This window comes from Gobio gobio (assembly GCF_949357685.1).
Source record: "Gobio gobio genome assembly, chromosome: 4".
Lineage (NCBI taxonomy): Eukaryota > Metazoa > Chordata > Actinopteri > Cypriniformes > Gobionidae > Gobio > Gobio gobio.
Window position 1 is genome coordinate 33,486,176 of NC_137100.1, and position 22,853 is coordinate 33,509,028.

Below are 22,853 nucleotides of genomic sequence, written 5' to 3' on the forward strand. Positions count from 1 at the left end.
AGGTGTACAGAAATGGCCTGACAAGCCAGACCCACATCAAGATGTTGGGTCTGGAAACTCACCATTTACAGGGCTCAATCCGAGGGGGCGGGATAAACGGTTGTCTTTCAAATTCCCTCTGCACGCAATTGGATGGCGCCATGACCATGACCACAGCGCCACAACCAACCAGAGCAAAGAAGAAGGTGAAGCCGAGCTAACGTTAGTTGATAGACTTTCGCCGTATCCGCAAGGCAAAACTTCGAACATATCTTCTTTTCTTAAGAATGACTTACGTGCCGTTCTTTGTTCTTTTCTCAAAGAAAAGCTTAATTCCAAGTCTTCCAGAGTCGCGGCCAAAGCCGATTCAAAAGACCGCTGTTCACCAGCTTCTTTGTTCTTTACACACGCTGTGATTGGCCTGACCAGAGTTTGGTTTTTCCAGCTCTCAGGAGATTTGCTAGACTACACTCGCGGCAAAATAAATTTTCTGCCGCTAGGGTGCGTCTAGATTTCTAGGCTAGTACAGAAAGCCATCTGGGAAACAATGCAAGATCACTTTCACTGCTTAATGCACTTTTACTACCTTTTTAGTTTTATAAAGCATGTCCCACCGCAGACTTCATATTACATCAGTCATTCACATTACAAGATTTTACTGATCTGGGCTTAAGTTTGGGCTTTTAATGAGAGGTGAAAGCTCACCACTTTAAAGGAAAGGAACGTAATGTGGCACAATGATAATTTTATCGCGACTATCATTTTTTATGATTGTTGGATGTCGAAATCAAAACTAAAATTTGATTAATCGCATAGCCCTATTATCCTGTTCATTAATTTCAGACACTTTGTACTATTCAATAACTTTTTCAATGCTGTTCTTGTATTTGAATTAAGTGCATTCTACACATCTGTGCACATGTTGTGGAATCAATACAGAAGCAGTCTTACTGATTTTCATATTGGCAAGGAGTGATGATCGTTGTATTGATGCATCGAACACAGCCAGTATCGATACTGCAGAAAATTGGTATTTAAACAATTTCAATTATTCAGAATCAATATTATTGAAAACTGTATATTTGGGACAACACTAATTGCTAGGTGACAAGAAGTTTTCATGGTTAAAACTTCTGCAAGGCATTTCTGACTTTTCTAAACATATTGCCTAAACACTCCCCATCTTCCATGTTAGTCCCACCCAAACTCAGTGGGTGAGTGAGTGTTTGAGTGTTTGATTGACTAACACATGTGGGCCATAGTCCTTTCTCAGGACACATCTTTCAGTGCAATCTGTGTTGTATTCTGCAGAATTTATGCTGATGAGCAACTGTGCTGGTATTTTTAGCAGTGTTTTTCTCCCATTATGCAACAGTGGATTAATTAGCACAGAATACAGTATGCAATGCTGTGTTTGGAATTCTGCTGCATCCACTCGTCTTCATCCGCTTTTGACATCAGCATTGAGCATGTCCAGTTTGGTATTTGCTGCAACAGTATGAATTCCTGATCAGTCCGGTTTTTTTGCCACCGCTGTAAAGTATTTAAAGGGACAGTGAAAACTGGGCCAAGCTGTCAATCATCCCCCGGGAAAAAGTCTGCAGAAGATAGGCTATCGTCCTTTACTGACACTTTATTTTCACCCTTGAAGCACTTCAAAGAGGATTTAATAGGCTGCTGAAGTGATGATTTGGCAGGTTATTTGGCATTTCCTCTGCTCATTGGTTATATGATCTTTGCCTGTTCAGCATATTCTGTTACAGATACCGGCTCTGTAGGTAGAAACTGAATGAGAGATGTGGTTGCTGATGGCTGCCTTTGTGTGTTAATGTTTTGGTGTGTGCAAGGCCTTCTGGGATGGAGCTGGACTGGAGCTTTTCCCTCTTTCTCTCTCAGGGATTAGTGTAGTCTCATTTATGGAGCAGCTAATCAGCAGGCTAGTCTTTTTATCCCCTCACTTTCTTGACTCTTATAGGCAGGAGGATACATGTGTGGAGGACACAGCTCTTGAAGACACATACACAGCCATTTCTCCCGCTTCTAAAAGACACATTTCATGGATTTTCCTTGCTTGCTTGAAAATAAAAATGTTAATTGTTGTGTAGAGAAATACTCTAAGGCTCACAATACTCAAACAAACAAAAAATTTGAATTTTTTGCCAGCATATAACAATGTTAACATATGACCGTCTACATTTGCATATCAATGTATTTTAAGGAACGTAATAATAATAATAATAATAATTATTATTATAAAACCATATTGTGTTTTTAAATTGTAGTCTAATGTAATGTAATTATTTGTAACTGCAGAAATAAATAAAAAAATAAAATCGGACATGTCAAAAAAACTCAATAATCTGTATTGGTAACAACAAAATCAGTTGATCTTGAAACGGTTAATGATTTTGAATGACTATCATTATAAGTGGACATTAGGGAACAAACTAAAACACTGACCATGTGAAATAGCCCATTTAAAAGTACACTGGTTGATTGGTTTTAAGAGCTGTAGGTATAGTCAAAATCCCTTTTAAGGAAATTAACTTGAAATATTTGAGTAAGCTAATTCATACATTTAACTTAAAAATATCATGTAATGTAAAATTTTTAGTAGTGGAAACTTGACTAGCTTTAACTAGCTAGTTCAATAAATGCCACCTTGTGTTACTAAATGCTTTGGTAGAATTAGCATAGCACTGGCTGAATGAGGACAGCGATATATTCCATTTAACATATATCTGTTCTCAAACTAAGCTCATGCTCTACTTGTCACCACAATTTTAACCCTACAAAAAACCCCAACATAACAGAAACTCTTCTGAACTAGCATAACAAAACATTAAACACTACTAAATCTCCCACTTAACGTTAATCCTGCACAAAAAAACCCATAATATAACACTTAATTTGGGCATTTACTGTGACCGAAGTTGTGGGATTCATGTGTTGCGTGTATCTCTGCGCCCAAGTAGCAGTGCTTTGCCTGTGCTTCCCCATAATATAGTCCCAAGTCAATATCTGCCTAGGAAATCGCCTAGTCTTAATCTGCATCGCTATTTGTACTCGTTGTGAATACGCAGGCCACAAGAAGTAATTAGGTGGGCTTTCTTTTTTTTCACTTTTAGTCAGGACATGCTACCTGGAAACATAGGATTCCATTCATTATGCTAAGCTAAGCTAGCGGCGACCCTCACAAACTAAAACAATGCATGCACTGAGACAAAAATGCATTTGCCCACATATCTAAATGTAGGAAAGAAGTTGAATAAGCCCTATTTCTAAAAACGGTGGAGTGTTCCTTTAAATGGTGGAAATATTAGTGCACATTCATAAACACTGATTCTTTTTTTTAAATGGACTGCAGTATTCTACTAGGCTGCCATTTAGTGAAACCCTCAGGATAATAATAGGTTCACTCATCTGGAGCATTAGGAAACTCTCTTCTCATATGTCTATTGTCCTGGCAGAGTATGAATGGGATAATGTTTCAGTTTGTTTGTTGCCTTCAAAAATAAAAATTTTATTTAAAATTGCACAAAATCTGTTTGACTACACTGATGTAGCTGATAGCTGGAATGAGTGTTGCTCTGGTCTGTAAATTTCCATGAATGTTTTCTGGGGGCTTGAGTGTGCCCTCATTAAAGAGTTAGCAGAGGGTTTCTTTTACCACCCTTAATCTGAGCCTTGTTTCAGACATGAGTGACCTCTCTACTCAACGCAACTTGCACCCAATTACCTCCTCAGCAAAGTTTCTTACAGTCTTGGTCCAAAGACTTTGGCTAATTTTGGAAATTATGCTGTGTTCCTCTAGTTCTTATATGGCCAAATTAGGTTGTCAGTAAGGGGTTTGACAGAAACACCACCAAACATAAAATACACAAAAGCTATGAATAACAGAGCCAACAAAGACTCACAGGAGCCTGATTTTTGAAGCCTATTTAGGCCATGAACCACCTACTTAGACCGGACCGCAGTGTGTTTTTTACTTTATGTGACCTTTAGGGTTAGTTTCTGAAATTCATATTTATGCATTTGTCAGACACTTCTATCCACATCTCTACTATTTAAACTACAGAAACTCTTGTTGATGTTAAGATATATAACATGTGAAAACATTGTGCTCAGAATATCTGTCCATTCGAAAATAAGTCAAGTCAAGTCAAGTCAAGTCAAGTCAAGTCAAGTCAAGTCAAGTCAAGTCAAGTCAAGTCAAGTCAAGTCAAAAGTCAAGTCAAGTCAAGTCAACTTTATTTATATAGCGCTTTTCACAAAGTAGATTGTTTCAAAGCAGCTTTACAGTGTTAAACAGGAAAATAATGCAGCAAAATTTTATTCAGCCGCATAGCCACTCCGGAAAAAACACTGATGTCATCAGCCCATCTCAACCATCACACAGCGACAGTGTGGGCTTTAGATCAATAATTCGATCAGTAATTTAGTTTAAATGGTTAATTTAGTTTATTATTTAGATTTATTTCGATGTTTATTTGAAAAATTTAGTGTAGCATATAGATGTGTGCCTATGTGGAATAACCTTAACTACAGAAGAGTCAAGTTTTAAATAGGAAAAATATTGAAATTCTTTGGTCATTTTTTGAGCGAGATGCTAACGGTCTAATTAGATTCAATGATCTATGCTAAGCTATGCTAAAAGTGCTACCACCAGACCCGGATATCGACTGAATGGATTCGAAAACGGTAAAACTCAACTGTTTAACTCTAGGGTAGTTGGAAAATGAGCCTATTTTCAAAAAATGTGGAGTGTTCCTTTAACTGTTGATTTTAATAATTTGTTATTAAATGTTGAAATTAACTATGCTTTAGAAGTATTTTTATCAGTTTAAAATAACTAATGAATCAACTAATGTTAACTAATGGAGTCTCAATGTATAGTGTTACCAAACAATATCTAGGGCATGTTGTAGTCCAGGTACAAATGTAAAAACTTTTATCTTTGAAAATAAATAGCCTGTATTTAAAGGGTTAGTTCACCCAAAAATTTAAATTCTGTCATTATTTACTCACCCTCATATCATTTCAAACCTGTAAGACTTTCGTTCATCTTCAAAACACAAATGAAGATTTTTTTTGATAAAATCTGAGAGCTTTCTGTCCCTCCGTTGACAGCTATGCAACTACCAATTTGAGGCTTCAAAAAGTTCATAAAGAGAATGTAAAACTAATCCATATGAATTGAGTGGTTTAGTCCAACATTTTCTGAAGAGACAAGATCGCTTTATATGATGAACAGATGCTGTAAACTAAAAAAGGAACCCTATCAGCTGAAATATTACTATAAGATTAAAGGTTAAAATTAACAACTGAGTCCAAATTATAATTATTAAATTAAGTGCTATTTTTTGTTATAATATAACTACATTACATACATTTAAATTGTACGTGCAGTTTTTATATGAACCTTTTAATGGTACAATTATGTTTACTCCAATTTGTTGTTGAAATATAGACATTTAAATGGTGGCTGTCATAATTTTTTATTCAAATGTATTAAATAAGACAAGTAAAAATATGATTATGTAATATATACCAAGTTCTGGCATAAAACTCTTTGGTGCAGGGGCAGGCTGATAGGTCCTTAACTTATTTGGTAGGGATCGCATCGTCATCTGCATAGCGCAGCTGATTGGTTGCTGTTACATCAGCGGCCACTGATTTGTGGCTCAACATTCAAATACCAGTAGTGTTGCTGTTAGCAGTCTGCAGCGTGCTTTCAGAAACCCTCAACCTTTCCCAGCTCCACCTGTACAGATGTGCTACAGGCAGGGCTTAAAAACTGAAAAAAATATCAATCGGTTCACTCCGAGCAGAATCGATATTTTAACGTTTCCGTTTTTGCGTTCCTCATTAAACATTACTGTTCCGAAAACGGTTTGATTTGAAAAAATAACGGTTAATAAAGTTATTTTAATTTAGCCTATACTTTAAACAAATATGTATAAATAAAGACTTATTTTCAATCAATAATAATATAACGTATGATAATTAAACTTGAATATTTATTTCATAACATTTTTAAAACCACAACAGAAATACATGTATTAATTACAAAGCATAAACAGTGGGACAAATATTGACCTGTTTTAATGGAGCGGAAAGTGGCCCTCTATATGCCTATTCTTTTCAGAAGAGTGATAACATTCTTTGTACATAACTTTTTTTTCAACACGACTTGTTTTAAAAATTGCATGAATAAAGAATAACCTGGATAACCATTGCTCTTTTAATGCACCGTCAACTGGTAATTTCAAAGCAAACACTGCGCAACACGTCCTTGCATCACATAATCAAATTCAGTCCGCTAATAAAGCTTGATCATTTAATGCAATATAACATACCATTTAATACGAAGCATCAACCGTCTATATAGAAAACATTGACCTGTATTGGCAATCTGAAAGACTATAGGAAAAATGTTTGATAGATGCTAGCCTACTTGGATAGGCTTAAACGAAATCCACAAACTAGCCTAAATCAGACTATTTGAGCTTAAAGTCCGTACTGCTTATTTAAACGTACGAAAAGAATGTCCTCCAATACCTGCGCTTTCATTGTAGACCTCAGTGGGGAAAGAAATGTCTACTTGAGGCATGAAAATGCGCGCTCTACACTGACTTGCATTACCGGTAGATTCATAGATTACTGGTGCATGGGCATTTCACTCACGCTTGATCCGTCAACGTCACATGCTGTACTACTCTATTCATTATTGGTCACTGCCAAATTAAAATATTAAAGAGAACGATAAAATAACGTTATTAACCGGTTAATTGTCATTTCAAATTAACGTTTCTGTTCAGAACGATTCAAATTGATTTTGATTTCGTTTACGTTTTTGTTCCTCTTAATTTCGTTCGTTTCCGGTTTTCGTTTTCGTTCCTTGAACCGGTTCAGAGCCCTGGCTACAGGGGTTAATTCATGTATGTTACATGTGCAGCAGCAGCATCTCTTACATGCTCATAGCAATATCTGTGAATGTATTGGCAGTAGCAAGTCTCGGTACTTGCTGTGCAGCAGCAGCGTTGCAGATCTATTTCGCCAAGACCAAATACATTAACATTGCCACATCCATTACCATTACCATGCAAATCTCTCTGAGAGTTGTCATGACAGAAATATGTCTAATCATCTGAGACGCGACACATTTCAGTAAGTTGACCTGTTCCCTTCAACATACCTTCTGATGTTTATTCATGCTATTTCGTGCTGTAACTACTAGTAAAGAGGAAGATATTATGGGTTCATGTGTGCTGCTTGCTGCTGCTTCGCTTGAACTGAGGCACTACAGTCATTTGTCGTGGCACTGTGATAAAATTGACAGAATTTGAAAGCTGAGACTTTGTTTCATATCAATAGTAACAAAAGTTTATGTGATTTATTGGATGACAGGGTTTTTCCTGGGTCAGAAATGTTGTTCTGTGGTGGCGGACGGCCACGGCCATCCACACACACAGTACAAAGTACCCTACCCATGAGAAGAGCAAATGAGCCACACATTACATAGAAAAAGTGTCAGGTCTATTATTTTGCATTTACACTCCAGGACTTAATGCACATTTCATTTGACATACTGTATCAGATTGTTCTGTCAATCATATTCAATCGCACATTTAAATACGGTTGTCAATCCAGAAACTTTGCAATGTGTAGTTAGAAGCATGAAAAATATCTATATACAGAAAGAGAGCAAAGATCACGTCCATTATAATTACTGAAGCTGTCAGTTATTTCAGTTCAATATTATCCCGTTATCGTTATTATCAGTAACGATTATATACTATCTGTCTATGCTGTGCAATGAATCTCTTTTTGACATTGTGTTTATACTTTGTTGGTTAATATAAAAGGAGTGCCTGAATGGCTAAGAATTGAACAGGCCCTTTGCCCTAGCTCTTCATTACAGGAACTGTGCAACAGTCCAAGGAAGATTAGTAAGTATATTTACAACAGCCACTTTGTAATTGGTCAGTCTTTAAAAATCTGGAAACAAATTAGAATATATATTAAAGGCCCTAATGTATATCTTGATAGCCATATATGCAAGAATCACTCCTTTATTCCTGCTCTTAATGATATGTTTTTTTCACTCTGGAAACAGAAGGGAATAGGCTGCATTGGCTCACTTTATATGAATGAGCAATTTCTGTCATTTAAAGAGCTCCAATCAAAGTTTGAGCTACCAAATTCTCACTTTTTTAGATATCTGCAAATCAGAGACTATGTCAGAAAGTATTTCCCAGACTTTGAACAATTTAAAAAGCACAACAAATTAGAGTAAATAAATAGATTTAAAGCCGGTAACTCCAAAGCGGTGTCATATTTCTATAATATATGAATTGATCTGTTGGATAGCGACACAACTACAATTATGAAAACATGGGAGGAGGATTTAGGTTTCGCTATTGAGGATGTAAAATGGGAGGAATGCCTACAAAGCATACATGATTTTTCGATTAATACTAGACAAATCCTTACATAGAGTATACATGTGTAAATCTAAATTGCATAAGATTTACCCTGAAGTATCACCGCTCTGTAATAAATGCAAGGTTGCAGATGGTACACTTCTACAATCACTATGGACATGTTGCAACCTTCACAAGTACTGGACTGATATTTTTGACCTGCTTTCGAAAGTGTATAAAAAAGAAATCGCTCCAGATCCGATGATTGCCATCTTTGGGGTGATTTCAGTACCTTCTTTCTGTAAATTTGAAAAACAGGGTATTTCTTTATTTATGGTTCTTGCAAAAAGACTGATTCTTCAGAGGTGGAAACTGGATATTGTTCCAACATTTGATACGCTGCAGAGTGAATTAGTGAACATTATTCATATTGAGAAGTTACGATTTATCAATAACGACAAGCTGGAAATATTTAGGAAAATATGGAAGTCTGTATTAGATCATTTTGGAATATGATAATACTGGGTCTTATACGTCATTACATATTTGTTACTCTTAATTTACTCATCTGATGTTATCACTGTGATCTGTCTGGAACTCCTCTATTCTATGTATCAGGAATACTTATCTGTAACTAGAGTTGCTTCACTTTTATGTATTTGGTATACAGTGCTATTGTTTCAATTTTGGACCTCTGTTCAGTAAAACCAAAGTAAAAAAAAAAAAAAATTCAAAGAAAAAAAGAAAAATACATAAATAAATGGATTCGCAAGCTTCTGTTGATTCTAATGACTTCTAATGATTCATCAGAATGCAGATTGATTAAAATCGAGAAATTGATGCTGTTAAGCCAGCGGCCAGCCCTTTTGATATTCAACTTTTTCTCTCGGTAGTACTTTCCCCTTCACTTGATCCATTAGTTCCTCTGCTACTGTTACTGTAGAAGATTTTTCACAGAGGGGACAGAAGCCACAACATTACAAGCCATATTTTATTCAGTTTTTTAGCTTGTCGTAGTTGTGGTGTGTTGGTCAAGACAACAGTGAAAGATGAAAAAGCAGCCTCTCTTCACCTTCTGAAGGGCAGACAGGAATCTTCAGTCTACTATACCACACCTACACCGATGCCATGTCCATGCCAGATTGATTTTCCTCAGAGGCATTTGTCTAGCATTTGCATAAATTATGCTGGCTAATATCCTGTCTACCGTCGCTCTTCATTACTTTGACTGGTAAATCTGTGGTTTCCATGAAGAGCTGCGTTTCATTGTGATTGCAAAAGACTACTGGTTTATTGAAAATGTGGCTTGTGTGTTTTGTTTAATATAAATGTCTGACGAGTCTGTCACCTATAATTGTTAGGAATGTGCAACACTACATATTTTCAATACCACAGGTGGATTACCTGAACAACTAGTCAACTAATCGGTCTTTCAGTGTTTTCAAAACATGTTTCTTAGTGGCCGTTTATGTAGGGCTTGGACTATGGCTGCATCTAATTCTAAAATGTTCTTCAATTAATCGGATTATTATTATTATTTTTTTAATCAAAAAATATTATTCCTCATCCTGCCTAATGTTGGGGGGGGGGCAATCAAACCGTCTCCATTGACTTTGTATTGCGGGAAGGGCCTTCTTGTCATTTTTGACTTATAACAAAAACAGAACAATGTATAAAAGCTGATATGTGACAAAGTGTACAGCAAACAAGCTAAACAACCCAGAACCAAAAACCCAGAAAATGTTATAAGCTGTTGACCCAAAAAACGAGCGTTTAAAGACAAAAAAGTGGATACAAGCAATTGAGACAGAGCGTGACATGCAATATTACACTGAGAACTACGCCCACTGGAGGGGAACGTAATCAGCGACAGGAAATATAATATATAAAACTGACATTTGGATATTTGACTTAACATTGACAAAATGTTTACTGCACACATAGGCATACTGAGTGTCAGGATCCCTAAATTTGCCCATTCTTCTTGGTGAACCTTCACGTCTTATTGCCTGTATCCACTGTTGTCTCCTTAAACACTCGTTTTTTGGGGTCGACGGCTTATAAAAACGTATTTCTGTTTTTTAGCTTGTTTGCTGTACACCTTGTCACATATCAGCTTTTAGACATTGTTCTGTTTTTTGTTATAAGTCCGAAATGACAAGGAGGCAGCCTCCCGCAATGCAAAGTCAATGGAGAGCGTTGGCTTGCCCCCCCCCCCCCCCCCCCCTGTGTGGGCGTGGCCTAAATATGCTCCGTCTCTATTGCTGGAGGAGATTATGTATTTTTGTAGGCCGAATCCCGGAAATAAGTTAAAGGGGTGGTTGATCAGCTTGATTGTGTTTATGGGGTGCACTGTAACATGGGTTCATACTTATTTTTCACATATTTTACCTTTATTCTACACCGCTGTGTCCCCTCTCGTAAAATCGGTCTGTAGAGTTCCTGATTTTATGAAGCCCTTCCCTCAGAAATACACAATGGGCTTAGATTGGTTAACTGGCCCAGTGTGTTGTGATTTGCTAACCGCCTAGTCCACGTTGTCCAGAAATGTCACGCCCCTTAACATTACGGGTAGTTGCATGTGTTCAGGTGTATTGTAAACAATGGCGTCAATATTGCTGTATCAGTTTGAGCCTGAATCAGACCCAGAGAATATTAGTGAAGAGGATCGAGCAGAAGCTGTGCAAGAACGGCTGTTACAGGACGTTTCAGAATGGCATGGTTTTTTTTGTAGTTGTCTCATACTTTGTAGATAGCCTGTTATTTGTAAATACTACTACTGTTTATATTAGCATTTGATATATGGTTTTAGCCTTATTAAAGCTTAAGGACAGCAGAATACATGATTGCCTTGTAGCTTTTTCTTCATATAATCATTTTAACAAATACTACAGTTCTCAAAGGGATTAGACTATATGATTACAGACTGTAGATCTATAGAGATTGCTACTGACTGTATAGCATCGTTAGTTTTGTCTTTATAGAATGAGTGTAGCCAAATATCTGTTGCCTGAATGATAAGACTAACCATTGATTTATTACAGTGTCCTTCCAAATCAAACACAGAACCATGTTAAGCGTGCCTGTATTTACACTGATCACTTAAACGCCAACAAACACCAACATTCAAAGTTTGCTAGTGGGACTAAAAAGAAGTTTGTAGGTGTTTGTCGGATAAGTTTGAATTAGCAATTAGGTAACTGGCTAGCGGAGCCAAATGGTGTTTCCCTTTGTTTACGTCCTTGCTACAGCATAAAAATAACGATGGACACTATTAATGGAAAACACATCAACAAATAATAAAACATTTATAGGTTGTGGCCCATAAACAACAGCTTCTGCTTTTAAAGTGGGAACTGCTCCATCTTTGAGGACTGAATCCGGCATTAAACATGCACTGATTGAGGAAGCTGTCCTCCGTAAAATGTGCAGAACAGTGAGCTTTATTTGGATTATAATGTTCAGGAACTGAGTTAAAAATTAATTTTAACCATTGTTCCCACGGCCAGCATCCATAGGAAGGCCGAACAAAAAGGACTTGCAATCGGGGTGAAAATGACTGCGTTTCGACGGCATGGCAACAACACTACTACATAACTCTTGCTCTTCTCAACATGGCCTTTGTTGTATGTTCCCGGGGGCGGGGTTTATGTAAATTGTAGGGTTAGTGAAATCACTAACCCTAAAATTTACATAAACCCCACCCCCGGAAACACACAACAAAGGCCATGTTGAGAAGAGCAACATGGCCGGTAGGGACTATCAAAGTGAATATAAGTGAAAATCACTATATAAGTGAAATCACTAACCCATGAGAAGCTCGTTGTAGTCCCTACCGGCCATTTGTTATAGTCCTTAAAAATTAATTTCTTTAAATTAAAATTTCTCCTTTTTCGTTGAACTTTGAGTGTCGTAACTTTGCAGATGTTGTTTATGTCCAAACAGCAACATTACACAATAACTAAATTTAAAAAAGTGAAATCATAATCAACCACCCCTAACATTTTAGCACTTACACTTCCATCGTCTTGACGTCAATGGCTTTTTGGTTAAATGCCTGTAATAAGGTCTGTGGTTAACACAAGCTCAGGAAATTGTCTCGTTTTATTACAAAAAATAAATAAATCAGAAATACCCCCTTGTGTTTTTTATATATATATATATATATATATATATATATATATATATATATATATATATATATATATATATATAAAAAAAACACAAGGGGGTATTTCTGATTTATTTATTTTTTGTAATAAAACGAGACAATTTCCTGTATATATATATATATATATATATATATAATAATATATATATATATATATATATATATATATATATATATATATATATATATATATATTAAAGAGTTGTCAGAAGTGATGGTGACTTTAAAGAAATTTGACTGTGTTGTAGTTTGTTTATAATATTGTTTATATTATATATAAGATTATGATTTAGCAAAATATAATTATCTGCCTTGGAGTAAGTGCATTAATTATCTAGTTTATGTATTTTTTTTCTCACTGTGTGTGTTTGCGCTCTGCAGGAGGTAGATGGAGACGACAGGCTTGCTTTTCCCGGTGAAGGGGAAGGAGAAATGGAGGGTGACTCCAAAGCGGAAACACCAGACATGCCACCAACCACAGATAACACTCCACAGTGTCTCAACAAAGCCCTGGAGGGCTTGTCATCTAGGTACCCAATGACGCTGAGCTCATGAGCAACTCCCCAAACTGTCTCTGTCGGCCTTATGTACCTGTATGTACGTTTAGGCCCCAGTACAATGCACACAGACAACTATAAGTCTCTGAGGTCTCAACTAGTTGTACCTGTTTTCACTGGGAAAATAGGAAACCAGTGCATTAAAACAATCCTATCCACACGTTATTTTTCAGTAAAATCAGTACCTTTTGATCCAGTTCATCTTTGAAAGCAGACACATAACCTTACAACACCTCGTATTGCTTAGCTATTGACTTCGATTCAGATCAATAAGACAGACTGTAGTGATATATGATATACAGATGAGGTTAGGAGGTAGGTCAATGGGTAAAACGCTCCTAATCCTCTTTAGTTTTGCTGCTCTGTTGGTGGGATTTGATGCATTCTCTTTAAAAAGACTGCAGAGGTGCCGGTCCAATGCAGGGCGACATGCCTGAATGCCGGCGCCTGGCTATGCTTTGTGATGATGCTGCACTTTTTCCCCCTCTCCCTCTCCTTTCTCTTCCTTTCCATTGACAAATCTCCTCTCGTTCTTTTCAGCGGCATGCGTGAGTTGTGGCACCTGCAAACAGTTTATTACACTCTGGGCCAGAAAACAAAGAATTCACATCTCTCATGGAACCTCATTTATTACATTTATGGCGCCATCAGCATAAATCAGTCCCATCCGTTTTGTTCTCGGAAATCTCAGAACACAAAAATATATCTTAAGTGATCAACAGTGGAAGCTTAAATCAAACTGAAATCATTGTTTTGTCATACAATACATCATTCTGTTCATGCCAATTCATTTGGTTTAACACCCCTACATTTCAACAGTGGGGAAAACCACTGGGTCATCAGTTTAGCTTTTTACACAGCTTAGTTTCCACCTCTTTCACTGGCTTGTAGTGGGGATTTGCCAACACTTATAAATGTATTTTTATTATACAAACTCGCTCAAAGGGTTTCCTACAAAACTGTAGTCTTGATTCTGTAGTTTTGATTCAACTGTTGATTCGTATGATTTTAGATTTTTTTATGATTTAAAAAAACATGTCTTGATCTCGGCAGGTGGAAGAACTGGTGGATACGAGGCATATTGTCATTGACCATGATCATTGGCTTCTTCCTCATCATCTATTTGGGACCCATTATGCTTATATTTGTGGTAAGTATGAGTACAAACCATATGTGTACCACACAAACACAATTAACGTGACTAACACACTGACCACTGGCTAGCCAGCATTTGTGGTTCCGTGACCAAGCATTTACACAACATCCTAGCTGCCTTCCCACAAACCCACATGATGTAATTTGGCTCATTTATAACCTCACCTGAACTGACATAATGTAGATATTTTCAATTATAAGTTAATATGAATCACTACAGTGATTTTAAAAAGACATTTGATTCTTACAACATTTATTAACTTACATTTTTATCATTCTTTTTTTATAGGTTATGGGTGTTCAAATTAAGTGTTTTCATGAAATTATAACCATTGGCTACAGAGTTTACCATTCCTATGAACTGCCGTGGTTCAGGACTCTTAGCTGGTAAGTAAAATGCATACTAGGCACCATTTAAAGCTTCTCTTTCACCCCTTAACTCTCACAAGTCTCTCACTTTAACATCTCTCCACCCCCCCCCCCCCCCCCCACCCCTTCTCACTGATTTATGTACTTTACATTCATGTACAAACACTCAACTACAAACACAAACACACCCACTCTCTCACGTTTTACCAGTCACCTTTTGTCATAGATAAAGTAGTGATAAACTGGACTTTTAAAGAGCAAAGTGCACTTCCATGTTGGAACCTAGCATAAAATACACCCCACCTGCAGGCTTTGTTCAAACAAAACAAGACGACAGCCAAGCAGAAGAAAAGGGCCATGTATTGTTAAAAGCCAACAGTTTCTGTCAAATATGTGCCTTTCACTCAAATTGTCAGATCTTGACACATATGCACCTTGTATTTCAGGTACTTCTTGATTTGTGTGAACTACTTCTTTTATGGAGAGACAGTGGCTGATTATTTTGGCGCACTTGTCCAAAGGGAGGAACCTTTGCAGTTCCTTGTGCGTTATCATCGGTTTATTTCTTTTGCACTGTATTTGGCAGGTGAGTGTATCTGGGAGCTTGCATAAAACTTTTATGACTCTAGGTCAAAAGGCCATAGTCCACAATTAGCTTTTTTGCATAATTTATTATATACTGAATGATATTCTACGCATAGATTTTCAGAAATGACTTCATGCTTGGTCACATTTTCAAATGCTTCATCATGTGAATATGCTGTTATTCTATGCCAGCAAGCTGTTGAGCTGAAGCTACACTATTATCCAAAGGTTTGGGGTCAGTAATATATATAAATGTTTGTAAAAAATATTACATAAATGAATACCTTAATCCAGCCAGGACACATTAAATAGATCAAAAGTGACAATAAGCACATTTATAATGTTACAAAAGATTTCTATTTTAAATAAATGAAAGTCTTTTGAATCTTCTATTCCTTCTAGAACCTGCTTGAAAAACCTGTATCATGGTTTCCACAAAAAATTTTAAGCAGCACAACTTTGATAATAATAAGAAATGTTGAATTGAGCATATGAATTGCATTTTAAAATATATTAAAATTAGTGCTGTCAAACGATTAAAATATTTAATCGCGATTAATCGCATTAATGTCATAGTTAACTCACAATTAATCACAATTAATCGCACATTTTTATTTATTCTAAATGTCCCTTGATTTCTTTTTGTCCCATTATTTTTTCTTATTTTAATGCTCTTATCAACATAGAAAAGTGGATCGGCTTGCTTTGTTCAAATGTTTGTTTTATTGAAAACAACATTGGCATACTTTAGTGTTCGATTTCACACCAACATTCTCACTTGGAGCAAATAATCTCACACAATGTAACACTGCCCATCAATAAAAGGGTGAAACAAATACTTTGTTGCACAAACAGCCCCTTCAACAGCCCTTTCTAAGGGATCAAAACAGGGTGATACAAAATAAAATTACAAAGTGCACATGCAAGGTAAACTAGGACTCCGCCTATAGTGCAGTTAAACCAGGGGTCGCCAACTAGCGGACTTTGGTCCGAATCCGGACCGCGAAGCCTTTTGACGTAATGAAACAGTTAACGTTGCAATGCTCACTGTTACTACGTTCAGACCCAGACGCGCGGTCAAGCATGCAGTGAAGAAGAGACCAGGGGCGTAAATTTCATCTAACAGTTGGGGGGGACGATAAACATGAAATTTCTCAAGAGCAATTTTTGAAGGGGACACAAATAATACAGCCAAAATCGTACTTGTAAGGATATGTGTATCACAAAAAAAATATATAATAATATTAAAAAAAAAAAAAAAAAAAACATTTTGTGCTTATTTGGCGTTTTGGTGCACTGAAAAATGATCTAATGTCCGTTTTTCTTTTCTCTGTCATTTTATCTGACCAACAACACAAAGCGATAGTTGTTTAAATATGAGTAAGGTTCCCCACGCAGTCATATTATAATTATTAAATTATCTCGTATCTTACACATAGTATTTTATACTATGATATTCAGATCTTTAGATATTCAACTGCAGCAAGCCCAACACAGATCTGGCGGAGCGGCCGTCCGCATATACGCCTACTTTAGATTTAGAATTAGCGCCAATTCGAGGGCGGGTTCGGGTTGCTTGAATTATGGGTTCATTAGCGTATTATTCTTAATGAAAAACACAGCAAGAAAACAGTACAATGACACACTCCCTTAAATAGGCACTTTTACATGTCGCTTTGAAACCAAATGTTCCGCGATCATCTTGTCTGTCAGCTGTTTGCTCTGGTGATTAATGAAATCTGACTCTCGTTCGGCTCGTGCTGTATACATGGATTTCTCGGCGACGTCATCACTGCTTGCGCACGCACCCGAGAGGCAGAAAGAAGAAACCTCTCGTGTTGTAGGTTAGTAGCGGCGTGTCTGTAAGTCAAAATGCCAAGGAGTTGCTGCGTGTTTAATTGTACCAACAGAGCCAGTGCTGGGTGCCTGATGTTTAACATACCTAGGGGGAAGCATGCGTTTGCCAAAAAATTATTACCTAACATGATCATTCATACATGTATCACAGCAACACTGCAAAATTAAAGACAGACAAACAGATCCAACTAAAATCACGTTTTATTGAGTCAGCAGTTATATACAAACAATAAGGAAAGCTTCAATGTTCTTGCAGTAGCGGACCGGCGATCTATCTTTCTGCCTCCAGGATGCGCACGCACCCTGTAATGTTTGTAAACAGGAAACCCGTGTATTGAGCAGACACATTCAGTTTTTAATTGTTGTGTCTGTTCTCTAACTAAACAAAATTATTGTATTACTATAAAAATGAAAACGACGGTGGCCCTGGGCGGTGCCGCGGTGGGCAAGTGATGTTAACAGTGTTTTGCCTAATCTGTATTAAAGAGAAAAGAGTCCGAAAGAGTTCATCTGATGTTTAAAGTGAATAAAATAGTATTGACAGCTTACTGGAGTTTCATAACTGCTGTCTGAAGGGCTTGTTGTCTCCACAAACTTGTGTTGTAGTTTTTTTTACGTTCTATGGGTAACGTTAAGTTAGTTGAGGTGCGCGGTGGATCAAACCACTGTGGGGCAAGGGGGGAGGGGGGAACTCAACATTTTTCTAAACTTAAACGCATTTTTTTGTCCTGTTTGCTTTTGTATTGTTTTACTGCTTACACATGTATTTTAAGTATATATCATTATATTATTTACAATACTCAGCATGGTTTTTAGGGGGGGACAGCCCTCAGATTGGGGGGGTCCTGTCCCCCCCGTCCCCCCCGTGATTTACGCCCCTGGAAGAGACTGATGGTGCGCTCAAACCGGACGCGAATGACGCGACATGCACACCGCTTAATCCGCGCCGCAGAATGTCTATTTGCGTCTTTGCATTGACTTAAATCACTCGCGCAAAACGCTTCATTCGCGTCTGGTGTGTAGGCTACGCACCATCAGAGCAGAAAGCAGCGCTCAAGACAAGCACTTTTAGTTGAAGACCCCTGAGTTAAACCATGGCTTAATACGTTTCTCATTTCGGCGTCTCACGCTTGCCATCCACGTCTACTCTTTTAATGGCCCAAACGAGTGCGGGCAGCCGCAGCGTGCCTGATGTTTTGTTTCCGGTCTAGCTACATCCGGAGTGGTGTTGTAGTTTTTCTAACGTTACTAGTTGTTGCAACAGCATGTGAAAAAACTACAAAGTTTGTTAGACCAAAAAGAACGTTAATCTCGCGATAAAAAAATTGACGCCGTTAAAATAGGTTTGCGTTAACGCCGTTAATAACGCGTTTAACTGACAGCACTAATTAAAATAGAAAATAATAATGTAATCATTTCACAATGTCACCGATTTTACAATATGTTGATCAGATAAATTCAGCTCTTAGTCGTTGTGAGAACAAAAATCTTACCGACCCCAAACTTTTGAAAGGTAGTGTACAGTATATTCACAATATAGCACAACCTTGAGTATATTACAGTTCAGAATGTCTTAATATTTGGCGTTTCGCCCTCTTGCTTTAATGACAGCATCACTCTGCATGAACTCCACCAATTTCATGAGTTCGGACCAGCTTAGGGCTGCGACAAAGTCACTGCTGCAAACGTAGATGTAAATGTGTGGTCATACTCAGGACCAAAGGCGCATGCACCTCTGCCTCTGTTATGGCCATAAATGCACAGCATGTTGGCAGCTGTTGCAGGTCTTCCCCACTGCAGTCATTTTTCATTTCTCTCCAACACCTCTTAATGGTTGTCATCAATACCTTGAGTATAATTATATAAACCACATTATACAGTATTACGTATTACTCAGTGTGTTTGTTCCAGTATTTTGTGAATGTATGAGAACAAAATATGTCATAATGTTGTGTACTGCTGTCATAACAGTGATACGGAATCTTTCCAAAACAAATAGTTTAGAATAGTAGTTTCTCCTGCATTTGATGAAATTAACTGCATGTTATTTGCTTTTTACAGGTTTCTGCATGTTTGTACTGAGTTTAGTGAAGAAGCATTACCGCCTGCAGTTTTATATGGTGTGTATCAGTCATTTCTGTACCAGCCAGAACTAAACTGTCCATTCATTCACTCACAGTCATGTGCACATCATATGCTGGACGATTAGATACTCAGTAGTCCCATGGCATACGTCATATTACCACATTTTAAAAGATATTTTAAGAAATCTTGGGTGTTGTGAAAGTATTTTTAAAGTGTTAAAACTAGTTGTTGCATGTTATATATACGGTGCTTAAATAGGGGGGTTCATGACCCTTTAATATACAGAATTCATTCAGATGTTTTATTTATTTATTTGTATTAGGTGCCCATTCATATATATTTTTTAAACTATATACACTATTTTTCAAGGGTTTGGGGTTGGTAAGATTTGTAATGTTTTTAAACAAGACTTTTTATTTAGAGAGATAAAATGCAATAAAAAACCAATAATGTTGTGAAATATTACAATTCAAAATATATAATATATATAATAATAATATATAAATATATAATATATTAAAAAATAATATATTTTAAAATGTATTCCTGTGATGACACTGCTGAATTTTCAGCAACCATTACTGTTTTTTATTTTATTTTTTAGGGTTATTATTACAGCACTTATTTGAAATAGAAATCTTTTTTTAACATTAATTTTAAGTTTAATGTCTCTGCTAAATGATTTGTGTTTGTAACCACAGTCATGATGCCATTGCAATATTTGCATACTGAATTTGGCTTCTTTCTTGCATTTATTTGCATAATCAATTGTGATTGATGTTTTCATTGCTCTAAAGATGGTGTTTCGTAAAGCCAACTGAAAACAAGACGCACACTCAGCATCATGACAATGGCAATGGTGGCTCTGATGCTGCTTTTTATTGACAACCCCCAAGCCTAAATTGAAGCCTGACTAAAACTAAAACATTAACAATAGTAATCTGCTGCCTTGCTAGCACTGATACTTGCACTGATGCAAACATAGTTCTGATGTACGTTTCTGGTTATTTATTAATAACCAGTGTTGGGCTGCTGGGTTGAGTCCAGCCACAGCAGTTCAGGAACTCTAATAATAGGCATAAACTGTGACTCACTTTACTCAGCAAAATGTCATTTTCTTTGTGAGTGTGGTAACACCAATAACACATCATCAACTGCCACAAGATATACTCGGTAGCAAAACACTTTTTGTTCCAGACCAGTAGGCTTTAACAATTAGTATTCAAGCATTTAGACCATTTAATTTTATTTCAGTTTGTTTTATTTTATAGTCTTAGTGCAGTCTTCTGAATTGACATTTGAGAATTAAAATTGTTTATCAACACATAATAATTCATGCTGTGATTTTGTTTGAATATGTGCTGCATTATATATCATCATTGTATTAGTGAATAGACAACATTTCAACTGTTCACTCTGAGTTTGTGTGTGTGTCTGTATGTGGGTGGCCATTGTGTGTGTGTGTGAATGTGTGTTTGTGCTTGCCATTCCAGTTTGCTTGGACCCATGTGACCTTGTTGATTGTGGTGACTCAGTCACATCTGGTTATTCAGAACCTGTTTGAGGGAATGATCTGGTAAGCCCACCTGACCTGACATACCTGTCTGAGGTTTCACCTCATTCCTACTTTTTAGTTTCTCAAGCTTGCATTCCTGATGTTTCACATGATAACATATCTGGGCGCTCGAGGGAGAGCAGAAGTACAGATTTCTGTTCATGTTTTAGTTAACTTTGTCAATAATTCTCTAAAAAAAAGTGAATTAAATGAATGTGAACTTTCTTTTCTCTCTTTTGTTTCGTTATACCTTGTTCACTGCATAGTTTCTTCTCTCCTACAGTATGTAAAATAAAACTATAATTTTTTTCTCTAGGTTTATTGTTCCCATCTCTATTGTGATCTGTAATGACATCATGGCCTACCTGTTTGGCTTCTTTTTTGGAAGAACACCACTGATCAAGGTGAACATGTGATATTTACACGGAAGAAGTTTTCATTTTCCATCATTTCATGCATTGTGGATAAAAATGATCTTATTTCAAACCTCTTTACTCTCTATCAGCTCTCCCCGAAGAAGACCTGGGAAGGATTCATGGGGGGATTCTTTGCAACAGTGGTCTTAAGTTTCTTTGTAAGTCACCATTAGACCTGTAAGAAACACTAACAACAATTGTCATATGATATCAACACATAACCCTCAAGATATGACAACTAAAACCTTGACGTTGTCCCTTTTTTCCAGTTTGCCTACCTGTTATCCCAGTACCAGTACTTTGTTTGTCCAGTGGAATACAACAGTGAGACGAACCGCTTTGCAGTAGAGTGTGAGCCCTCAAATCTGTTCATGATGCAGGAATACACACTTCCTGCAGTGGTGCAGAATGCAGTTAGATGGGTGAGTATTGGACGGGGCAAAACTTCATACTGTAACGGTTAATAAAGCTCTGCTTAATGCATTCAATTGGGAGGGCTTGTTTTATTCCCGAATCCTTTCAAATGATAAAGAAACATAAATATTACAAAATGATTATGTTGTATTTGCTGATGATCTGTATCTTTCTTTTGTCTGCAGAAAACGGTGAACCTTTACCCTTTTCAGATCCACAGTATTGCACTCTCTACGTTCGCCTCTCTGATCGGACCATTTGGTGGATTCTTTGCCAGTGGTTTCAAACGAGCTTTCAAGATCAAAGTTAGTTCACATTCAGCAGAAGTCACACATAAACCCTTGAATGTTTGTCTTTACACAGTCTTGACCTACTTGGAGTGTCCGTTACACTGTGAGCTTGTGCTTTTTCATTTTGTAGGACTTCGCAGACACCATTCCGGGTCATGGTGGAATAATGGATCGTTTTGACTGTCAGTATCTGATGGCGACGTTCGTTCATGTTTACATAGCAAGTTTTATCAGGTGAGGAAGTCAGGTGACCTCTTAACTCATTTGGTTATAATTTATCCTTTTGAAAGAATATTAAATATACAAATCCATAAAATAAATAAAACTGGAAGTATGACTAAAAATAATTGAATAAGACACATTTGAATTAAACACAGGTTCTAAAATTAACAGACCAAGTGCCAAATGTGTGTAAACATTGGCTTTAGCCAATAAATAAAGTAGATTTACTCATCAGTGGGCTGTTACTTCTATAATTACCTTCAACATAATACATGGGTTAAATCAAGCTATGGAAGATAGTCTGATCCTTCCTGATTTAAGTGGCACAAGCAATTCAAATCAAAGAAATACAAAACGCTCATCCGACCATCTGTCGAGACTCTTCAGTTAAATAATCCCATTTTCAAAAAGACAAATATATGTGACCTGCTCCATCAATTTCAGCACATTGTGAGTTTTTAATTTTTAAAGAAAAGTCTTGTCTTGGCAATGGTTTGTAGCGTAAATTCTATGTAAACAAACAAAAAGTATATCATTAGATATGTTAACACTTTATTACACTGTGCAGCTTCTTAGTTTTGTATATTTAGCATACAGTATTTTCTACTTTATTCACGTCATATTTCTTGATATTTTAAATGTTAGTATTTTCTGTTTCTTATTACATCATTAATTATTTCTGTGAGACGAGGAAATGTTGGAGCAAGTCACATTATATATACCAAGTTCTGTCATGAAACTCTATAGATGGCGCAGGCTGATGGGTCCTGTC

The 22,853-nt window shown here is 36.8% G+C and overlaps 1 protein-coding gene across 2 annotated transcripts in view; it reads left to right on the top strand.

The window, feature by feature from the left end:
* Window positions 1-22,853, top strand: part of cds1 (CDP-diacylglycerol synthase (phosphatidate cytidylyltransferase) 1) — a 41,166-nt gene that overhangs the window by 10,864 nt on the left and 7,449 nt on the right. For both annotated transcript variants that reach the window (XR_013816373.1, XM_079815138.1), the window contains exons 2-12: window positions 12,958-13,106; window positions 14,187-14,283; window positions 14,578-14,675; window positions 15,104-15,243; window positions 19,161-19,219; window positions 20,678-20,760; window positions 21,056-21,143; window positions 21,245-21,313; window positions 21,425-21,577; window positions 21,755-21,874; window positions 21,990-22,093. Coding sequence is in view for 1 of the 2 variants with exons in the window: in XM_079815138.1 (XP_079671264.1) it covers window positions 12,958-13,106; window positions 14,187-14,283; window positions 14,578-14,675; window positions 15,104-15,243; window positions 19,161-19,219; window positions 20,678-20,760; window positions 21,056-21,143; window positions 21,245-21,313; window positions 21,425-21,577; window positions 21,755-21,874; window positions 21,990-22,093 (1,160 nt within the window). In the remaining variant the exon portion in view is untranslated. The remainder of the gene's footprint in view (window positions 1-12,957; window positions 13,107-14,186; window positions 14,284-14,577; window positions 14,676-15,103; window positions 15,244-19,160; window positions 19,220-20,677; window positions 20,761-21,055; window positions 21,144-21,244; window positions 21,314-21,424; window positions 21,578-21,754; window positions 21,875-21,989; window positions 22,094-22,853) is intronic.